A 20407-nucleotide genomic window follows, 5' to 3' on the forward strand; every position below is an offset into this window, starting at 1 on the left:
CATTTCCATTGCCCAACTGTGGGAACGGGATTCATATGGACATCCAGACAGACATGCAGTCTGTGGGTGTCACGTTTCGCCAGCCAAAAACATCCGCTGTGAGTGGCATACGCAGAATACCGAGCGAAACAATGCCAAAAACCACTGTATATAGTATATATTCGTATTTATGGCCAAATGGGTCGAATGGCATGGCAATGACTTCATTTGGATAGATAACCGGCGTGTATTTATACGCCACCATTGAAAAGCCGAACAATCGAATGGCAAAGTTTGGCACTTTCTGCGGCAGTAAAATTCAATTGCCCGGCTGGCAAATGTCTAATTATGGCTCATTCAGATGGGGAAATTGTCCGGAGAAAGTAAGGGAACATGCAATTGGCAGCTCCATTGCAGATGTAAAACTCAATTATGTGGCACTATTGCCAGGCAAATTGCGGGTAAAACCAGTTGCAGCTACGATTCCGCATGTGAGTCTGCGTTTCCTGCCGCTGACATTCTCGTTTGGCCAGCCACTTGGTGGCCATAATGTGCGGCTAGCAAAGTCTGAGTTGCAGCAGGAGCAGCAGTTGCAGCAGCTACATTAATGTCACCGCAGCGACATCAGCAGCACAGGAGCAACATGAAAAGCAACGACTGCTTCAGCTCCATTCTGCGGCTTTTCACACTTTCTGATTCTGACTTGGCCAGGAGTTTGTGGCTTCGGCTGGGGTACTTACAACTCAAACGACAGGATGCAGAGATCTGATAATGCTAATGCTGATGATGGCCGGATGGAGCACTTGCCAAATCAATGTGGAATATGCCAGTGGCTCTGGGCTGAGTGTCACACAAAAAATTTCAAATGGAAATTGACTTTTGGGCTGGGGAGTTTTCAGCAGAAAGAAAAAGCGAAGGAAAATCGTTGCCTAACCCCAGGCGTTGGCCTTAATGACTCAACTGCGTGTGCAAAACCGATGATGCTGTTTGCCTTTGTCAACTTGTTTGATTAAAAAAGGAAATAAGGGAACCGAGGACTCATTAACCTTGGCTGACGCCATAACTGCCACGCCCCCAAATGTTTGAGCACACTGTGATTCGACGGTGATTATTTGCATGCTGTGCACTGCTGAGCAAACAATTGGCCAACACAAAAAAAAGGGCGGCAAGTGTTGGCCGGGAAACGGATCGTTATTGCCACACAATCTCGGCGTGCAAATATTTAAACTGTATAAAAAGCGCGCACACACAAAATTAAAATCCCCAAACGGCGCCCTAAAAAGGGGCGGGGCAGTACAAGCTATTGATTTCATTGAAAACACAACCCCTAAATTTGCAGGAATAGATTTTTTACAATAGAAACTGAAAAGGAATCACGGTTTTACATATTTCTGTTGAAGAAGAGATTTATGTATGTATATTATAGTAAATTAAGTAATCAATTAAGGAATAGTTTTCAAATTTAAACAGAATATGCTGCATTCTCTTACTATTTAAGTAATTTTAGTTAAATGAACTTATAAACTCCGATGAGATCAGCATCCTATAAATCAGCTGCAGTTTCTTGCCAGCTTCACTTGACTTCTTAAACTTATGAGCTGAGATCAGGAGCAGGACATTTACCATAATAAATTTATAACAAATGACATTGGGCAGCTTAATAAATGTGAACCTATTAGTCCGAGGCCCCAAGCAGTGACCATTTAAGCAGCCGCATGCCAATTGAACCAGGCGCACACATGCACAGCCAGAAAATGTGGCAGGACGACGATGTGGACATGAAATATTATTTCCCTGTGCGAGCGGAAGTGTGAGTAGTCCGGGGAGTCAGATGTATAAATAGTTTGATTTAGTGCCGCAAAAACGATGACTGCGAAGGCCACAAGGACATGGTCAGAACGAGCGGTGGATGCTGATAGCAAGGACTGTGCGATCAATTATTGCTCCATGACTGGTGGCGGGTAAACAAGTCAGGAACGTGCCTTTAATTAGTTTCAATCAAATGGTCGAGAAATCACATGTATAAATTATAGATCCTTCGGGCGATTCCTTTACCCTTCTTATTCGAACTTTCCGAACAACAGTGAGTGGTAACGTGACTTATATACAAACATATTTGTCACATTAATGACGCAAGAATGTTGGCCTGACATGCTGGAAAAGGGCCAGTTTTACGGCTGTGCGAAATGTGTCATTAAAGCGACAATTTACGCACTGTGAGGTTTTGGGACTTGCGGACGAGAGAATTGATGATGTGACTCGGGAAAATCCAGCGAATATCATACATATGCTCATAAAATGGCACATCATAAAGGGTGCAGTTAAAACGTCTTTGGGGTCCGTAAATCGACGGGTTAGCCTGATTTAACGGCTCACGCAACAATGTCAACAGAGATCGGATCGATTAGCAACAGGGATTGCGAAGGATTCGCATTGGTTATCTGCATATTTATTGCATTTATTGGTGTAATTCAATGGAGAACTATGTTGGCCTGCATATATATTCATGTCTGTATATTCAATGCAATATTCTTCACATTCCATCTTTCCGTCGGAATCGCCGCTATTTGTATGTTTAGGTGTGAGTTGGGTTGTGTGTTTTCGTGGTATTTCATTAAAAATTATTGCCATTTCTAATGTGTAGTCTCAATTATGATTTCGTGCGTATCCAGATCGGGCACGGCGAACTTCATGGGCAAATAGTCGTCTGGATGCATGTGGGACATCTGGTTAACCTCCAGCTGGGCCCTTTCGTGGTCCTCATGGCACTTGGCTTCGTGCTTCTCATAGTCAGCGAAGGTATCAAAGATGGCCCGACACACCATGCACTCGAAAAAGCTTCTGAAAATGGAATGAGGTTATTATAATTCAATAATTTAATTTACAAAAAGCAAATGTTGAAGGATCAAGGTCAGTTTTGAGGCTAATAAATATATATTTAAGAGTATTGTTTAGGAATATTTACAACTATGTATTCTTCAAAAATGCATATAGTATTATTTGTTCATAAAAGCGAAATGAGCACAGTTAAGCACACTAATCAGCGCCGAATCTAATCATGACCCGTCGATAATCAGTGTCGAATAGGCAACTTAAGGTAGGTCTGAACAGGTTGATCTAATCAAAGGGCACCTTGATCTTCTACAGACTGCAAGTACTCACGGTTTCTGTTCCGACTCAAGTCGTTCCCTGGCCAGAGCGGCAGCCGCCTGGATAGAGGCGGGCACGTCCACATCGACGCCCTCCTTTATGTGCGACTGCAAGTGGCGCTTAAAGTTTGAAAGCTGGGTGAAGCCCTTCTCGCAGTAATTGCACTGGTAGGGCTTGGCGTTGAGGTGTCCAAGCTTGTGCTTTTTGAGGTTGACCAGCTGGGAGAAGTACCTGCCGCATCGCTGGCAGCGGAACGGCTTCTCGCCAGTGTGTGTCATCTTGTGGCGCTTCATGTTGCTCTGCTGGGTGAAGGACTTGTTGCAGAAGTTACAGGTGAAGGGCCGCTCCCCGCTGTGCACCGCATAGTGGCGCTGCAGGTTCACAGCCTGGGCGAAGGCCTTCGAGCAGATGTTACACACGAAGGGCCGCACATCGTTGTGCACCTTCATGTGGCGATCCAGGTTCCCCGAATTGCAGAAGCTCTTCGCGCACAGCTTGCACTCGTAGGTGGTCTTGTTGTGGTTGTGCACCTCTTGTCGATGCAACGTCTGATCCCGCTTGCTCCTGAAGGTCTGAATCAATGGCTAGTGGTTAGATTGGGGTAATAGGAGACATTTCCCACACACTTACTCGGTCGCAGCGCTTGCAGCTGAACTGATTGGCCACCGTCTCGTCGAATTCTACCTCCATGCCCGCCATTTCGCCGTTGGCTAGCACATCGATTCTATCCGATTGAGAGTTCTCAAGAAGTGGACATCGATAAACAGCAGGTCGGCGACGATAAACTCTTTATAATTAACTTATTCTGTAACTCGGCAGTTTTTCGCGTCCAGAAAAAAGTCATATGGTGGCCTAGAGTGACCGTTTGCGTTAAAAGGAAAAATACAAGATTTAACGAGTACGGCTGCAACTGGCTTCCATCCGAATTCAAAATATTACTTTGATTATAAGTACTTGATATATATGTATTATAAAACTAAAATTTATTAACATACCTTAATGGCATAATTTAAGTACGTTCATATAGTAAGTATTGCTCAAATGTTCTATTGGGAACGGTGACTTGTGCCTGCTATTCGTTACCACCCCCAAAAAGTTCCATCTCTAGATAATCCAAAGGCGTTAGTGCATTAGTGCCCGAGATGCTGAGATAAATAGAAATTAATTTGGGAAAAGCAATTTTCTTTTGTTTACCACCATGGCGACCTACTCCAACCAGCATTGGCTGCTCTCCCACATCCGCAACTCCTTCATATCCACGGACGACACCGGAATGTGCGAGACGGTGATGCTGAGCGATGACATGCCAAAACACTATTTGCGAAAATTCGGTAACTCCGGCGCTGGAGGAGATCACTATCATTGGCGACGGGCGCACAAGACACCGCCGACGGGAGGCGGGACAACGCCGGATCGAAACACCCGGCATCCGGATGCGCCACTGCAGGAAGTGGACTTCATCTGCTATCCGGGACTGGACCTCAGCGACGACGAGGAGGACATGTCCACGCACTCTTTTGACATCCAAATGTATCCGGAGGTGGGCGCACACCGCTTTCGCTCCAACACTGCCCAAAAACTAGAGAAACTGGATATTGCCAAGCGAAGGGCGGCGCGCATCAAGAGTGTTAACTACCTGGAGGAAGTGCAGCCACCGGATAGAGATGATTTCTTTAAACGCAAAGAGTTGCCCCTCAGCAAAGCTGCGCCAGCTAAAAAAGAACCTAAAGCCAACGACGATGAGCTGTCAGATGAGGGTGTTCAGAGCCAGCTCTCTGAACAGTTGGCCAAAAGTCCCAAGCAAGCACAGAATCGCTTCATTGAATTCGCCCGCTTCGATGGCACCTCCCAAGTGGGTATGCAAACGAAACGGATTAACGTGTTTTTAAATATGCTTCCCGACCCGGATCGCAACTATCCGTTGAAGATCTGCGTCGTAGCCACTGCCAAAATCCAGGAGGTCATTGGTTTTGTCTGCTACAGGACCTCCTTACAGTATCCCGACGTTCCTTTAAAATCCCTGCAACATTACGCATTGTATATGACAGAGGATAATGATGATATGGAGGACTTCCCACCGTTGGACAATCGCGAACCCTGCTCTAAGTTTGGCTTCTCCCAACTGACCCTCGCAGAGCGTCGGCCATTGGCTCCAGTGACGCGAGTTGATTACCACAGCCAGCTGGGTAGTAAATCCATGACTTCCGTGGAAGACAAGACAGCTCTGTCTGATGCAGCTGTCAAGGCTCTGCAAAATATTAGCCTGAATGGAGGAACTAGTGATCCGGGTGGAGCAGGAGGAGGTGGAGGAGGCGATAGTCCACACGACAATGTCAAGGAGTATGAGAAGCGCCTACTGAATCACAACGATATGCTGGAAGCACCCATGCATCGTACTTTCCGCCTGAACATCATAGACAAGAGGTTCTTCAAATCCGATGTAACTCTGGGAATATCTGGCGAGAGAATAGAGATTGATCAGTGCAAGAATGCCAAGTTCTGGCCGCAGAAGAAACCCGTATCAACTCCCATTGACTTTGTGGCCCACTGCGAGATTTTGGAGCGACGCCACCTAAAGGCTCTGCTGCGCATCTGGCTGAAGTCAAACTCCTCCTCCCCTTCTTTCTCCACGGGCTGTACTTCGGCGCCGATCAACGCCAGCGTAACCACACTAAATGCGGGAAGCGGCAGTGCTGGGATAGCCCACTCGCCCAGCAGTCCGGGTCATTCTTCCAGCCTCTTTTCAAGCAGCAATATTCGCTTTAAGCACTACGACTTCGATACGGACACCCACACGGCGGAGCAGATCCAGAACAAGCTGAACTGCATACTCGAGATGCGATCCAGCGATCTGAGGCGCGAGTTCCTTCTGCAGCGCGATCGGAAGCAGGAGAAGAGGCAGCTGAAGTTGTAGTATTTATTCCTATGGCAGCGGCTGCCACTCGTGTGCCTAGCAGGCGGGCTACTGCCACTGCCGCTGCAACATCCCCGCCTAATTCTCCGCCTCCTTCACCGCCTCCTGTTCGATAAGTTGTATTAGTTGCTAACTAAAGATTGTGTTACACATGTTTGCCTAGCCTGTAAGTATTTATTGAACTCACCCAACTACGAAGCCTGGTCCTGAAAATAAAATTGCAAAACTTACACTTAAAATCGGAATCTCTACATTTTTGCTTCCGCCTTGCCGCTGGCGTTTACAGTGCGGTTTTGAAGCGATTCACGCGCGATTTGGCCGCGTTTTTAGCTGTATATCTGGTTTTCATTTCCGTTTTTTTCACTCTACCCACTGCAATTGTCTGTAATCAATGTGCAATTAATCGCACAGACGACCAGACGGGGACGGACCCAACGGTTAGTCGTATTACTGCACATATTGTTTTCGGTCTGGCAGTTTATTTTTAGTTTTGCAATGCCAGCGATGACTGGGTTGGGCGGCTGGGTCGCCGGCTAACAGCTGTGGAGTAGTCGAGAATAATGGCTAACTGCCGTTAGACGATCGTTGCATGCATATGCATCTGCAGCGGCGGCTAACAAGCGATTGCAGCAGCGCGTTCTAAGGCCAAGGTTAGCGACTCGAAATCACGCCAAAATGCGCGACATTTGAGGCCGTTCGTCTGATGGCGATGATGATGCTGTTGGCGTGACCAAATCGAGGCAACTGTCAGCTATCGATTTATGTCCAAGTGAATCACTGGCGCTGCAATTCCCCGAGGAAGTGGCTAAGGTGAGACCTAAATTCAGCATCATTCATATGCCACATAAAAACAACAAAAATGACTAACAAATGCCCGCGATCTCAAATAGCCGATAAAATAAAAGGAAAACGCCTATTTTCATGTTCGATATGTCCAGTCAGTTTGGGGTTAAATGATTTATGCCTATCTGATTCAGCCTTGACAGAAACTCCGGCCCATTCTTTCGCAAGACAAATTTGAATATCGCAGTCAATTTGTCAAATGCAATGGTATTTATAGTACGAATTGAATTTATTATCGGCAAGTGCGTCGTTTTTCTACGCTACAGCTCACTGAATTTCACCGCAAGCAACATAGTTATCAGCTAATTTGCCTAAGCAAATTCAGCAGAGGCGGCTAATTTCGACAAGGATGCGACTGCGGCTAATTGAAAGGCAATAAATGCATTAACAAAAGCAGCGACAACCTTGACATTGAAATTGAATGACAAACAGCGCAAAAGTTCACTCGATATGAAAGTTGCCAGGCATTATACGTTCGGTCCCACTCTCGGTCCCACTCTCGGTCCCGCTCTCGGTCCCACTGTCTGTCCCACTCTCGGTCCCGCTGTCCGTACCGCTGTCCGTCCCACTGTCCGTACCGCTGTCCGTCCCACTGTACGTCACACTGTCCGTACCGCTGTCCAAACCGCTGTTCGTTCCGCTGTCCGTACCGCTGTCCGTACCGATGTACGTCCCACTGTCCGTACCGCTGTCCGTCCCACTGTCCGTACCGCTGTTCGTCCCGCTCTCCGTCCCGCTGTCGGTCAGGGGCAAGAAACTTGGCACGCATGTGAGCGGATTTTCACTGCGAACAAAAAATGGAAAAACACAAAAGTGAGCGGACCTCGTTGTCAATTTATCAATTGCATAAAATAATAGGCCTAGGCGCATAATTTAATGTCGCGTTTGTTGCCATTTTCTGAAGGCCGCCGCACACACGAGTACAAACATATCTACGAATATTCAGCTATGTGAATAAAGATACGTTTTTCATTCTCTGCGCCTGCATATGCAGATTGATCGCTGGAAAATGCATTTTGCGCCTGAGTCACGCAACCGGACCCAAAAAGTTCGATCGGTTATGATGGCCGAAAGATACGGCAGCTAAACTTCCAATTATTCGCGTATTCCTCTAAGCTACGCATAAACGGTATTAAGTTATCACCGATCTGCGTACGTATACTTAACATTTCATTGCTGTTTCTGCTTCCGTTTTGCGATGTTTGTTTGCCATATTGCTGCTGTGGGAACTTGGCTCGTGTTCGGGGAATTAATTGAGCTATTATTGGATTAATTTATGGCATACTACCCAACGGTAACTTGCATGCTGCAAATTGCTAGAATAATTCCACAATTTCATAGATCACAGCTCCCTTTCGGTTTTTTTTCTTTTGCTTTTCGTTCTTTCTACATCAGAAACAAACTGGCAGGCCATAAAAGCTATGTCGGTCTTTTCATTATGGCCACAACATTTTGCACATTCCAAAGACCCGGGGACCAACCCACACGGAGACAGGCGTTGTCTGCCCCAATGCGTTGCACGCACCAAAAACCAAAATTAAAAAAAAAAAAGAAATAAAAATAAAAATCGGGGACCCACAACTCGAAAAACGCTTGCCATTTTAATTGCACAACTTGGGTGGATTGCGGATTTTTTCCCCAAATTGTGCCCAGCCCCACACATAAATGGTGAAACTTTAATATATGTAGATACACTTATAGATACAATTACTTGACCATCAATTGCAAAATCCTACACAACCAAGTGCAATTGGTTAATTTCTTCAGAAATTATTCAGCTCGACTTGCAATATCTAGAATATATAAATATATATATGAATATTATTTTCCAATATCAAGTAGGGGGAGCGTTCCGAACTCCATAAAGTGGATATATTCTTGCATATCTTCATATTTCTAGTAGGGAGTGTGAGTAAGGAGTATCTGATAGTCGAGGTGCTTGACTACAGCGTTCTGCACAACTTGTTATGCTCTTTCGAGACATTTGTAACCCAATTCTGTCGCACGGGAAAGGAGGCAAATGCACTTGGCGACTTACATTTCGATCTGCGGCGGCTTAATTAAAAGCGTGCTGCACAATGGCCACGCATTCGAATTCGGATAAAAATATGCTATATGTAACGCCATAACCTGGAGGTCATACCGTTCGTTCTCCAACCTGTTGCATCCCCGACCACTCAACGTGTCCACCTCCAGTCCAGTCCAGAATCGCGGCACAGTCGCCGGCGGCGGCATCGTCTTCCTGCCTCCATCGGCGATAAATTGTGCTGGCATCAGCCTCTGCCAAGGTCGCTTCCTTAATGAAGTGCCGAAACTTGGGCTCGTTTCGTTGCAGGCACTTGACGTGGAACTGGTTTTCGGGCACCGCTCTCAAGTGGATGCCACCACCAGATGCAGGTGGTGATTGCCACTTACACGGCAAAAAAAAACCATGCATAATATCAGTTATTTGTACCGATCCTAAATGATTCTTACTCTCTTAACATGGTGCGCAGATTCTAAAAGGATTATCCTTAAGATTCAAGTTACAATGACTCAATTCTTTACAAACGGTATGAAGATCTAGTTGGATTTCTCTCAGTGCTGGCCAAAACAAGTCGAAGGTTGCACTGCCCTTGTCCCGGACTTGTTTACCCGCCTGTTTGCTGCCACTTCCATCCTGATAAAAGGTTCTGAATTATGTAATACCGCGCTGGAGTGCAGTGCCTTTGTGTGCGGATTCTCATGACCCACTTTTGCGACCATCCAAGCAATTTGCAGCCATAAATCCGTTTAGCCGGACACGCAGGATATGCGATCATAATTCATCAGCATGGAATTAAATCGCATTGCAAAAATAGCAGCAGCATTGAACTTGAGGTGAGGGAAACTGTCTTACAGATTGCCATCTAATGAGCTGAAAATGCAATTATGCAAATTGGAATGAAATGCCGCAGACTCCATTTCGGATATCTAAGCTGATCGGTGCTGACAGCCAAGTCTTCCCACTCGAGACTCGAAAATCTCCGGGGCGAAACTGAGTTTTTCGCGTAGGCTCAACAGCATGGCAGCGCGTGCAAAATGTCAACAGAAGGACAAACTTCAGCTAACAATTGCTAATGTGCGCCGATCGCAAGCAGATCGGCCAGAGCTATAGATCGATGGCCCTGAACGCACTTCGACTCTCAACATAAAAGTGCAAAAAGCAAATAAACGCTAGATAAAGGCAAATAAATGCGTGTACAAAGCAAACCAACAACAATGCAGCAGAAGGCTTAAAAATTGGCTTTTAGAGGCAATTTGCTACCTCACTCCCTCAGTTTTTGGTTACTTTTGAATTGACCTACCTCAAATGCTTCCACTTCCTGGATTATTTGCAGCTTTGGGCCACAAGCAAACGAGTTGGATTAATCGATCTTGGAGGGACACGCCCGCCCGACAAAAGCGGAGGGAAAAAACCGAAAAATATCAAATCATAATTTTGATTTGTATTAAATAAATCATTTGCCATTTGCGGTTCGCCAGCTACCAGGCCCATAAACAATAAAAACTCTTGATTTCTTATTGTTGCCTTTGCCAGTTTGGCAGTGTGTCAGTGTGTCTCTTACCGCAAGGTTGCAAGATTTTTACCTTTTCGCTATTCATTTATCTTTTTACTCTTGGTTTTCTACAGCTTTTTTTTTGGCAACATAATTTACTTGTTGGCAAATCAAATTGTAGGGGTAGCTCACTCTACAATTCGAAATGAAATGCTTGTCGTCAATTGGCAAATTAATGAGCATTTGATGGCCAGTTGACCTTATGTCAAGTATACGCCGTGTGGCCAGACGCCGAGGGGCAAACGGGCAAAGGCGGCAGGCAGAACACCTTGTAATTGGATTGCAAACATTTGTTCTGGTTCTGTACCGCCTTTGTCTTGTATAACTTTATCAGTTTTGGGTAAACAATAGCCAGTTCGCAGCTGATGCAACACAGTGTTTCATAAAAGTCAGGCCCACTAAAGGGATTATTCTTATGAATATGACCGATGATATAATACCGCACAGCACAACAGCCACAAAGCAAAAGTCGAGAGAATGACGCTGCCATTGCGCCGCATTTCAATGGTGCACTTGAACTTGCACTTGACATGCAAATTGGCGATGCGATAACTGCGATGCAACGAGGATTCCCTGCGCTAATGAGGCGCGCAAACGTGGAGATTGGCGGTATCCATTTCATTTGCAAGCTTATAATTAATTATGGAATTTTTGTTTACTTAAGGCATTATGCTCTGGAGAACTAATATAAGACTAAAAGAGAGTTCACCTTGCCAACTGCAGCGATATTTCATAGATAAAGCTCATAAGTGAACATTTATTTACATTTACATTATCTACATTTGAAAGTTGAAAAATATCATTGGCCTTGCAATTTTTACCTTTGTTTTAACCTCCATATTTTCTCAAATTTTCGAACAACACTTTGTTGCAATTGAAATAGTGTTTGCCCAATTTCCATGATAAGTTTCACGTGCGCGATCGCCTCGTTGCAAAGCGGAACTGACCTGCAATTGATTGATCAGCGTCTCTGGGTTGTCAAGTGTGTAACCCTCAAACTGCAATTTGTTGTCGCTGGCCGCCGTTCAGTTTCCTTCCTGTTTCCCCTCGGAGATAAACGGCTCGTTCTGGACGCAGTAATTGCGATTGCAATAGCAATAGCAACTGCAATTGCAATTGCAATCGTGTGTTATTTTCGTGCAACGAGGTCACCACACGAAAAGCACTTTCCCAATTTTCAGCCGATCAATGCAAATCGGAAGTGGCTGTGTGTGTGTGCGCGTACTAATGTCAAACGTGTGGCATGTTCAAACAACCAAACGAGCTGACAAATGCATTGAGCAAATGCAAATGCCGCCAGTGTGTTGCTGTTGTTTTTGGCCAAGCTGCTGTTGCTGTTCTAGCCCGTGTTGTTGCTGCTCTGTTAGATGTTGTTGCTAGTAATGTTGCTGTTGCTGCTCGTAGTGTTGCTGCTGTTGTAGCTTATTCTGTTGTTGCTACATTTAATATTGTTGTTCGTGATGTTGCTGTTGCATTTATTGTGCTTCTTAGTAATGTTGCTGCTGTGTTTGCTGCTATTGCTGATATTGCTCGTTGTGTTGCAGCTGTTATAGCCTGTGCTGTTTCTTCTATGTTAGTTGATGTTGCTCGCAGTGTTGCAGCTATTGTAGCCTCTGTTGTTGCTGATGTGTTTGCAGTTGTTGTTCGTAATGTTGCTGCTGCATTTGTTGTGTTTGCTAGCAATGTTGCTGCTGTGTTTGCTCATGTTGCTCTTAGTGTTGCTGCTGTTGTAGCCTCTGCTGTTGTTGCTGCGTTTGAAGTTGCTGCTCATATGTTTGCTGTTAGTGCAACTGTGTTTGCTGCTATTGTTGTTGTTGTTTCTGCTGTGACCGGTGTGCTTGCTGCTGTTGCTTTTGTTGTAGCTGTTGCTGTTGCTGGCAACGCAACAAGTTTCGTGTGTGTTGCCAATAAGTTGTCGCTGCCGACGTCGCAGCTCTCGCTGCGCACTGTTGTTGTTGCTATTGGCTTTTCGTTGTTATCGTGCGTACTTGGACCGCTCAATAACGCCGCTGTCGTTGCCGCTGGCGTCGCTGGCGCTGCCGACGTCGCTGCCGCCGGCCGCCTGCTGCTGTAAACACGAAAAAAGAGGCAGAAAGAAAAAAAATTGAAACGAAAGCAGAGGGTATTTAACCGACCTCAAATCAATTTGCAATTTCAGTCGATCTCCGCGTTGCAGCGTTGCATGAACTCAATTTTAGTCGCGTGCGAACCAGAAAGTTTACACAAGTTCAACCGAAAAGCCTTACGGAAATACATAGGAAACGGGCAACAACAACTAACAACCAACAAGCAGCAGCAACAACTTGAACTCGAAAATTACCCAAAACGCAGACGAAATTGTTAATTGAACTTTTATTTATTAACTTTTGGCGAATCGGTGTCAAGCGCGGCCTAGAAAAAGAAATAAAACAAAAACCCAGGCGACCAAACGCCCCAAACAAATTCCAAGCACGTTGCAGGCGATATTACGCAAACGGCGGTATAAAACACACCAGCAGCAACTGCTGCAACTACAACTAAACCAACCAACATTACGAACATTGCCACCAGCAACAGCTGACGTTCAATGAACGCTTCAGTTTGGGTTTCAGGTTACCCAGATGCACATCTTGGCTAATCGGGCCCATCCGATGTAAGGTGCAGCTCCAGCAGCGAGCTTTTCCCCACTGAACTTGAAAGTGAAAGTGATCAAGAGAGAGAGAGAGAGAAGGAGAAAGAGAAAGAGAGCGAAGAAATTGGGAAGAATTACACTTGGCTAGCAATAGAGAGTAGAGTCGAAAGAAGTAAAAACAGCTTTTCGCTTTTGCTGGAGTGCCCAAAAAACATCTCAGAGCATCAGCCAAGGTCGTTCGTTGTAGCCATGAGCAGTCCCAGGGATCAGGCGGAGCAGGTGTACGAGGTGAAGGCTCCACATGCCGGTGCAGAGGGTCACACCTTCCTCGTGAGTCCTGTGGACCCCACTCCGATCCTTGCGCCCATTCTCACCGCTGTGCCTGTGATGAAAGCACCGGAGTCGCCTGCTTCGATGGACAAGACCAAGGAGGAGGAGCTGGATGATGAGCAGCCGAGCTGCAGTTCCCAGGCGGTCGTGCCGTTGTCCTCATCGCTGCCCTGCAAGCTGCTCCGCATGCATGCCAGGCGTTCGGCACAGGCGCTGCTCCACCAAATGGAATCCATGGACTCTCAGCTGGGTAGCAGCAATGGCAGCACCTCGGAGGATACTGCACCCTCTGCTCCGCCCATGTCGCCCACTGATCACCAACTGGTGGACGTGGGCATGGGTTCCTCCATTGGGGACTCGGATGAATCGTCGGAGGAGGGTGATGAGCTGAAGCCCCTAGCCGTGGACAATCACATCATAGCCGAGGTGGACTTAACCGAGCGCCAGACTACGCCACCGGCCGTTTTGAGTGAGGCCAATTTGGAGAAGTTCCGTAAGCATCAGATGGATAACATCTATCTCCATCCCAACTTTACTCTGGATGCATCTCCACCACCCGCTGTCGCACCAGCCAACTCACCCGTTCTGGAGGCCAAGAAAACCCATCGTTCATTCCTCACCATGAAGAAGGAAAAGGAGGTGGAACCGCCTCAGGTGAAGGAGCAGGAAATGCATGTTCAACAGGAGCAGGATTCTGAGCACCAAGGACCCAATGAGATTGATACACTCGATCCCTCTCTTATTCCCAGCGAGGAACTGGCTGCCGAAATCACCGATGCCGTGGAGTTCTACTTCTCCAATGAGAGCATCCTGAAGGATGCATTCCTACTGAAACATGTGCGACGCAACAAGGAGGGTTTCGTCAGCCTTAAATTGGTGTCCAGTTTCAAGAGGGTGCGCCAACTTACCAGGGAGTGGAAGGTGGTTGGAGATGCAGTGCGTCGCAAGTCCCGCAAGATCGAGCTGAATGATGTGGGCACCAAGGTGCGCAGAATCGAACCGCTGCCCAGTTTCGACGAAACCATGCCGTCTCGCACGATCGTGGCCTGTGATCTCCCACTGGACAAGCTAACCATCGAAAAGGTATCGGATATGTTCTCGCCATGCGGTGAGATCGCGCTCATACGCATTCTCAAGCCTGGAATGGCCATTCCCGTGGATGTGCGTCAGTTCATGAACAAGTATCCAGAACTGCAGCAAAAGGAGTGTGCTCTAGTGGAGTACTTAGAATCCTCCTCCGCCAGGGATGCCCGTCATCTGAGTGGCCCCTTCCAGGTCTACGAGATGGTGGCGCCCAAGAAGAAGACCGGCAAGAAGGCAGCCGTCATCCAGATCGCCGCTCCGGTGGCCCGGATGGTGGAGAACTATCGCTACTACAACGATGCCAACTACGAGCGGAGTCGAGGTGGCAGCTTCTCCGGCCACGAAACTGTACCGGATCTGCGCTTCAAGCTCAAGCGCAACAACTCGGACTTCCAGCCCAGTTACTACCAACAAACGGGGCCCAGCTACCATGCCAATCCGTATCAGCATTATCAGCCCCGTGGGAGCATTGGCAACCAGAACCAGGAGGTGGGTCCCAGCGGTTTTTTCGGCTATGGTCCCAGGCGATACAGCAACACATCGACGATTTCGGCCAACACAGCGGCCGCCTTGGGCGATGTTTCGCCTATATCTTCTGCTGTCAATTCAGGCGGTAATCCGATGGTGTCTGGAATAAGCAGTCTGCAGCGTCGTCTGTCCAACTGCTCCGAGCAGAACTACACTCCAGAAGTCAATCCTTCGATGTCACGAAGGGCCAGCAATTGCTCGGAAACGGGAGGAGTTCCCCAACGTCGCGATTCGAACTGTTCGGAGAGCTGTCCATGCTCGAGAAGGGTCTCGGACTTTGCTCAGACCACGGACACTAGTTACAGGAAGACCTCGGTGTGTTCCAATGGCAGCTGTCCGGGCAATAATCAGTACCAGGAGCGTCGATTCTCCAACGGATCCATGCAGTTCGAGCGAACCTTCTCGAATGCCAGCGAAAGCAGTGGCTTCTATCGTCGTCCTTCGAACGATTTCAACATCGAGCGGGAGCCCATCCAAACCGATCAGCTGGTGGGTGGAGGAGGTGGAGGCTACCAGGTGTGGCCACGTCGTTACTCCAACAATTTCCAGCAGCTGAGCAGCAAGCTGGCGGCATATGACAATGCTCAGTATATTGGAGGAAGACGCATATCCACGGATTCGGGATACGATCGTCGCTGCTCGTTTGGATCGGAGGGCTTCGAAGGATCTCCACGATCTCGCACCGGCAGCTTCCTGAGCAACTACAAGCACGGCGGCGGCGATGGCTACGATGGCCAGCCAAGATCCCGAACCGGTAGCTTCCTCGACGGATCTCCTCGGTCGCGTTCCGGTTCGTTTGCCCAGCGAGCTGCCGAGAGCCTGGTACGCACTCCAATGGGTCCAGATGGTAGCAAGGGATTCGGCCAGAGGGCCAGGAAATTCGGACAGGCCATATCGCCCGTGAATTAGATTGAATGGGGGCACATTGTTGATTAATTTTAGTGGGAAGATAGTAGTACTCTGTTATAGAACTCCGTTTTAGAACGGCTAATCGTATGTGAAATTAATGGCTGTACACTGTGATGCTGTTCAACTTGTTAAATGTCCCACACGTACACCCCCAATACACTGTAGCCCAACCTAGGTTAGGAACAGATACCTATAGTTAACGAAGTTTTATTGACGAATTTTCCGAGTGGTTTCGTTGGATCATGTGGAACTCTGCCAGCCCTTCATTTTAATTTTCTACAACTTTCTTATATGAAACATGACGATAACAATCACTGCCAATAGCTTAAGGAATGCAAAACAGAGATTTAATTGGTTTGGTAGACACTTAAGATTATACTTAATCCATATATATGATTGACCATTAACCAGTTAATAGATTGTAGGTTATATACTTCAATGTTGTGTTTTTCAAAAACTATAGAAATAGAATACGGGCCCAACTATTATCACAAAGTCTCTCATGACTTCTATATATATATGCCTAGATATATCCTCATGAATTCACAAATTATTCCTGGCGACTTTTATGCAGTTTTAGTATTCTTTTATTGCCTATAAACATTTTTATTTAGCTTGCAATTAGGTTAGATATAGGATAGTCACACCCATAACTCAGACGGCTGCCATAAAAATCGGTTATAGAACTGCGGCCATACGAAACCAGATGTGAGTAATACGGATATAATTCGGATTGTAATCAAAGAAAATTGAATTAGATTCTCAGGTCATTAGGTTTAACATTCGAGGGGCAGGCAAAGGTGATTTCCACATTTTCCACCCAACCCACTCGCAATTTTCGCACCTTTTTCTTTTATTTGTTTTTTATTTCCACACTTTTATTAGTCTAATATTTGCATATTTAGATGTAGGAAACTTGGTTGTCCTCCCTAAAAAAAAAGAATGAAACAAAAACGGAGGAAACAGCAAAACGGATTATTACAGGAGAGAATAAAAATATTTTTCATTTTTAGCTTTTAATTTCGATTTCTTACGGACGCATTAGTCTGTAGATGCAATAAATTATATTATGCGTGTTAACCATAAATAAACTTATTACAACAAAATAAACAAAAAATCGGGGTTGCAATTGGTCTAGGGTATTATTACAATTACACCACAATGGTGAACTTGAAATGGAGCTTAGCTAAGCAAATTCGCTGTCTTTTTTGCCAAATCATTTAACGAATCTTGCGCAATTTGGCTGCCCGAAATTGAAAGCGAAATTCGCGCCACTCGAGAACCGAAGGTAACTAGGCCACCAAAATAGCAGAAAAAAATATTGTTAAGTATATATATATATAGTAACAGTAACAGCAAATCCCAACCAGTCTGCCTTGCCTGTGAAAGCAACAATTTGAATTTTATTGAATAATATTCGTAATTTCTGTCTTCGCAAAGTGACATGAGCGTGACGCATGCGCCCCCAACTCGAGTTTTGAATTTGGATACTGTTTTTGGCACTTTTTTTGTATTTTGTTGTATATCTTTTTTGGTTTTTTTTTTTTTTTTTTGATTTTGGGGCGAACTCGCCCGCGGTTCATAATTGTTCATAAAGCGGCCGTTAGCATTGTTATTGCCTTGTCTCCAGCCTCTGGGGCTGAATTTCGAGTACTCATGCCTTAATCGTTGCCGTGCGTGCGATTTTTTTGCGGTCCCAAGGTATTTGTTGTTCACTTTTCAGCCGAGTTGAGTTCGTTTTTTCTCGATTTCTGTTTCTTTCGGCTTCGATTTATTAAACAATTTCAATGGGCATACTGGCTCGTACACAAGTGAATGATTTTTCGCACACACGCATCCCGCCGCGCCGCCCACAGCAGCCTGACTTTTATACTTTAATACTTTGTTTTTTTTTTTTTATTATTTTCAAAAACCAGTTTTTTTGGGGCGCTTGGCCAGCGCACTGAGCTAATTGTCGCACAATTTTTCACCGCGTGGGCAAAATTCAAAAGTGCAGCAAAATATACGATCTAGCCAACGGGAAGCATTTTGTGCGTACATTGCATAATATAATTCGTGAGGGGAATATATGTGCAGTATGTGGGGTTGGTGCATGCCCCACAGGCTCTTATTGTAATCACATAGCTGGGGTTCAAACGATCGCTTGATTAAGCTTCCTGCCGCTGGGGCTTTATTACTGAATTCCCTTTTAAATTTATGCTAATTAAACGTGCTCAAACAGGAACCGAACGAAAACCAGTCGAACATCTCGTGTTTTCCAGAACAACTTGCACTCATTAAGTGAGAGTTCATCTCCAGTGGATGGGTATAAATATAAACCATGTGAATTATCGCAGTCGAATTAGGCATTAATTGCTTGGCAGTAGATATAATTTAAATAATTTAACATATATCTTATGAGTAAGAAACGTGTTTTACAGATCGGTTATATGGATATTTGGAACAATATTTATTTTAAATAATTGATTTCCTTAAGTACGTTTCTCTCGGTGCATCACTAACCTTAGACAAGTCTACACTTTTTTGGCAAGACCGCGGCATCCTTGGACGGGCTAAAAATGTCTCACAGCACTCAATGATTTAATCTCTGACAGGCAGAACGTAGAACGTGCCGTGTGGCAAGCCGCCCGAAGCTGCCTCAACCTTGACCGTCATTCGTAGGCGGCAGAGCCGCGAGAATCGCGAGGCGTAAGCTCTTCGCACGGCCATCGGGCGTATACGCGATTTCCGGAAACTGCACGCTCTCTCCGTCTCCTTCGACGTTGCGGCAAGTCATCTTCAAGTTCAGAAGGCACGATGAATTTTATTTATAAATAAAAGTAACCTTAGTCGCCGTCTCAATACGGCGTACTTGAAGTGCGCGTAGAAATTTCCGCACCACATTATTAACGTTGCCAGTCATGTCGGCGAAACCACAATTGCCAGCCAGCCAGCCACTCAGTCATCAGTTCGTTTATTGATGAAATGCCATATTGTAAGCCAAAATACGTATACGCACCGCTGTCTCAGTTGCATAAACAACAACAGCAACGACGATGCTGACCTCCACACGTTCGTTCTCACTACGCAATTGCCTAAATCAAATAAATACGCTAGAGCATCAGAAATCAACAATTACACATCGGACTTTCGCACGCAAGGCGAAAACTAATGATATATGTATCTAAGAGTATGTCGTTGGTTCTGGAATATCATAAAATGGATTTCTAATGTGAGGAATCAGCCTTTCAATTAGTAAATTATTAACAAATTATAATTTCATAATTTAAAAATATTTCAATTTTTGGTATTACATATTTTATGTTAAATATTTAACAAAAATATTTTGTGTAGGAATGTGCTTTTTTTTTCTAATTAATTAATTTAGTTATTAGGGCATACGGGGAATCTTGGAGCCCCTTTGTGTCCTTCTTTTCTTTGAATTCTGCCCATTTGGGCGCGCCGGCTAACTATAGTTAGCTTTCTCAGCTTCTGCTGACCCTTGTCAAAGGAGATCGGGAAATGAGATCCCTCGGTTGCCTTCTGTTGAGCCTCCTTGGCGGGCGAGATCTGTTTAGAGCGCTGGCCAGCCGATTTCTGTGGCGCTCCAGCCTGTCATGGTATCTGCTCGAGTGCTGGTTTATTTCGTCAAATACCGTTGCGAGTTTCAGGTCTCTGTGCAGGGTGGTGTTTCGCACAAACCACTCGCAGCCGGTGGCCAATTATCGTAAGAGACATCATGGCTTAAGGATTTAAGCCACGATTTTTCTTTCTTGAGATAATATGCAACAAATATAAAGTATGGGTTCCCGATACAGGCATTTTGCCGTTCTTTGTTGCCTGTCTCTTGGATAAGAGTTATCATTTCCAAGGCAGCGGTTGCTTGGAATTCCTTATCAAAATCGCAAAAAAGTCGATACCGCAAGAGGGCGAGCGAGGAACGCCTTAGGAGTCTACTTGCATTGAAAAATTTCTGATATGATATGAATTAACGAACGATTTTAAGTTGTGCTAAAGACAGAGTAAGATAAGCCAACTGTGAATCAAATGTATATTCAGAATGTGCTAGGAAATGAATTTAAATATTGTTTCAGTAAGACATCAAACTGTGACCTTGAAATTGTTCTTATGTTATATATTTATATATCTTAAAGTTTTCATATTGGGACTTAACTTTGCCAAATTGGTCACGAGAAATCCGTTTCAAAATAGGAAAATAAAAATTGTTTTCCCATTTTAGAAAATTATTTGTTGGCAATTTTTTAGTAGTCTGTTTAAGTTGTATATTATTTTACCTATTTTTACCTATTTTTTTTAGATTTTGGATACTTGTAGAACTAAAGTATTGAACTGCTATCGTAAGAGAGCTTAGCCAATTATAATATATAACATTATAATTATATAACATTATTTACAAGTTTAGGAAGGATAAGGATACATAAATATACATACTTCAATAATTATTGGATATTCGTTACGACAGGATTCTAAATGATAGATCCT

The 20407-nt window shown here is 45.2% G+C and overlaps 3 protein-coding genes across 3 annotated transcripts; 2 read left to right on the forward strand and 1 right to left on the reverse strand.

Moving 5' to 3' along the window:
• Positions 1-2383: 2383 nt before the first annotated feature.
• LOC117135502 (zinc finger protein 239) lies at positions 2384-3998 on the reverse strand. Its single transcript, XM_033295725.1, has 3 exons — positions 3760-3998; positions 3142-3701; positions 2384-2820 (listed from the first exon to the last, which is right to left on the reverse strand). Exons 1-3 carry the CDS (start codon positions 3826-3828, stop codon positions 2613-2615), a joined length of 837 nt encoding a protein of 278 aa, XP_033151616.1. The 5' UTR covers positions 3829-3998; the 3' UTR covers positions 2384-2612.
• A 238-nt stretch (positions 3999-4236) lies between these two features.
• On the forward strand, positions 4237-6282 carry LOC117135500 (stress-activated map kinase-interacting protein 1). Its single transcript, XM_033295722.1, has one exon. The coding sequence runs from the start codon at positions 4328-4330 to the stop codon at positions 6041-6043; it is 1716 nt and encodes a 571-aa protein (XP_033151613.1). The 5' UTR covers positions 4237-4327; the 3' UTR covers positions 6044-6282.
• Positions 6283-12622: 6340 nt separating this feature from the next.
• On the forward strand, positions 12623-17021 carry LOC117135499. The gene has a single exon (XM_033295721.1). It carries the CDS (start codon positions 13325-13327, stop codon positions 15923-15925), a length of 2601 nt encoding a protein of 866 aa, XP_033151612.1. The 5' UTR covers positions 12623-13324; the 3' UTR covers positions 15926-17021.
• Positions 17022-20407: the final 3386 nt, after the last annotated feature.

This window comes from Drosophila mauritiana, chromosome 2R (assembly GCF_004382145.1).
Source record: "Drosophila mauritiana strain mau12 chromosome 2R, ASM438214v1, whole genome shotgun sequence".
NCBI classification, from domain to species: Eukaryota; Metazoa; Arthropoda; class Insecta; order Diptera; family Drosophilidae; genus Drosophila; species Drosophila mauritiana.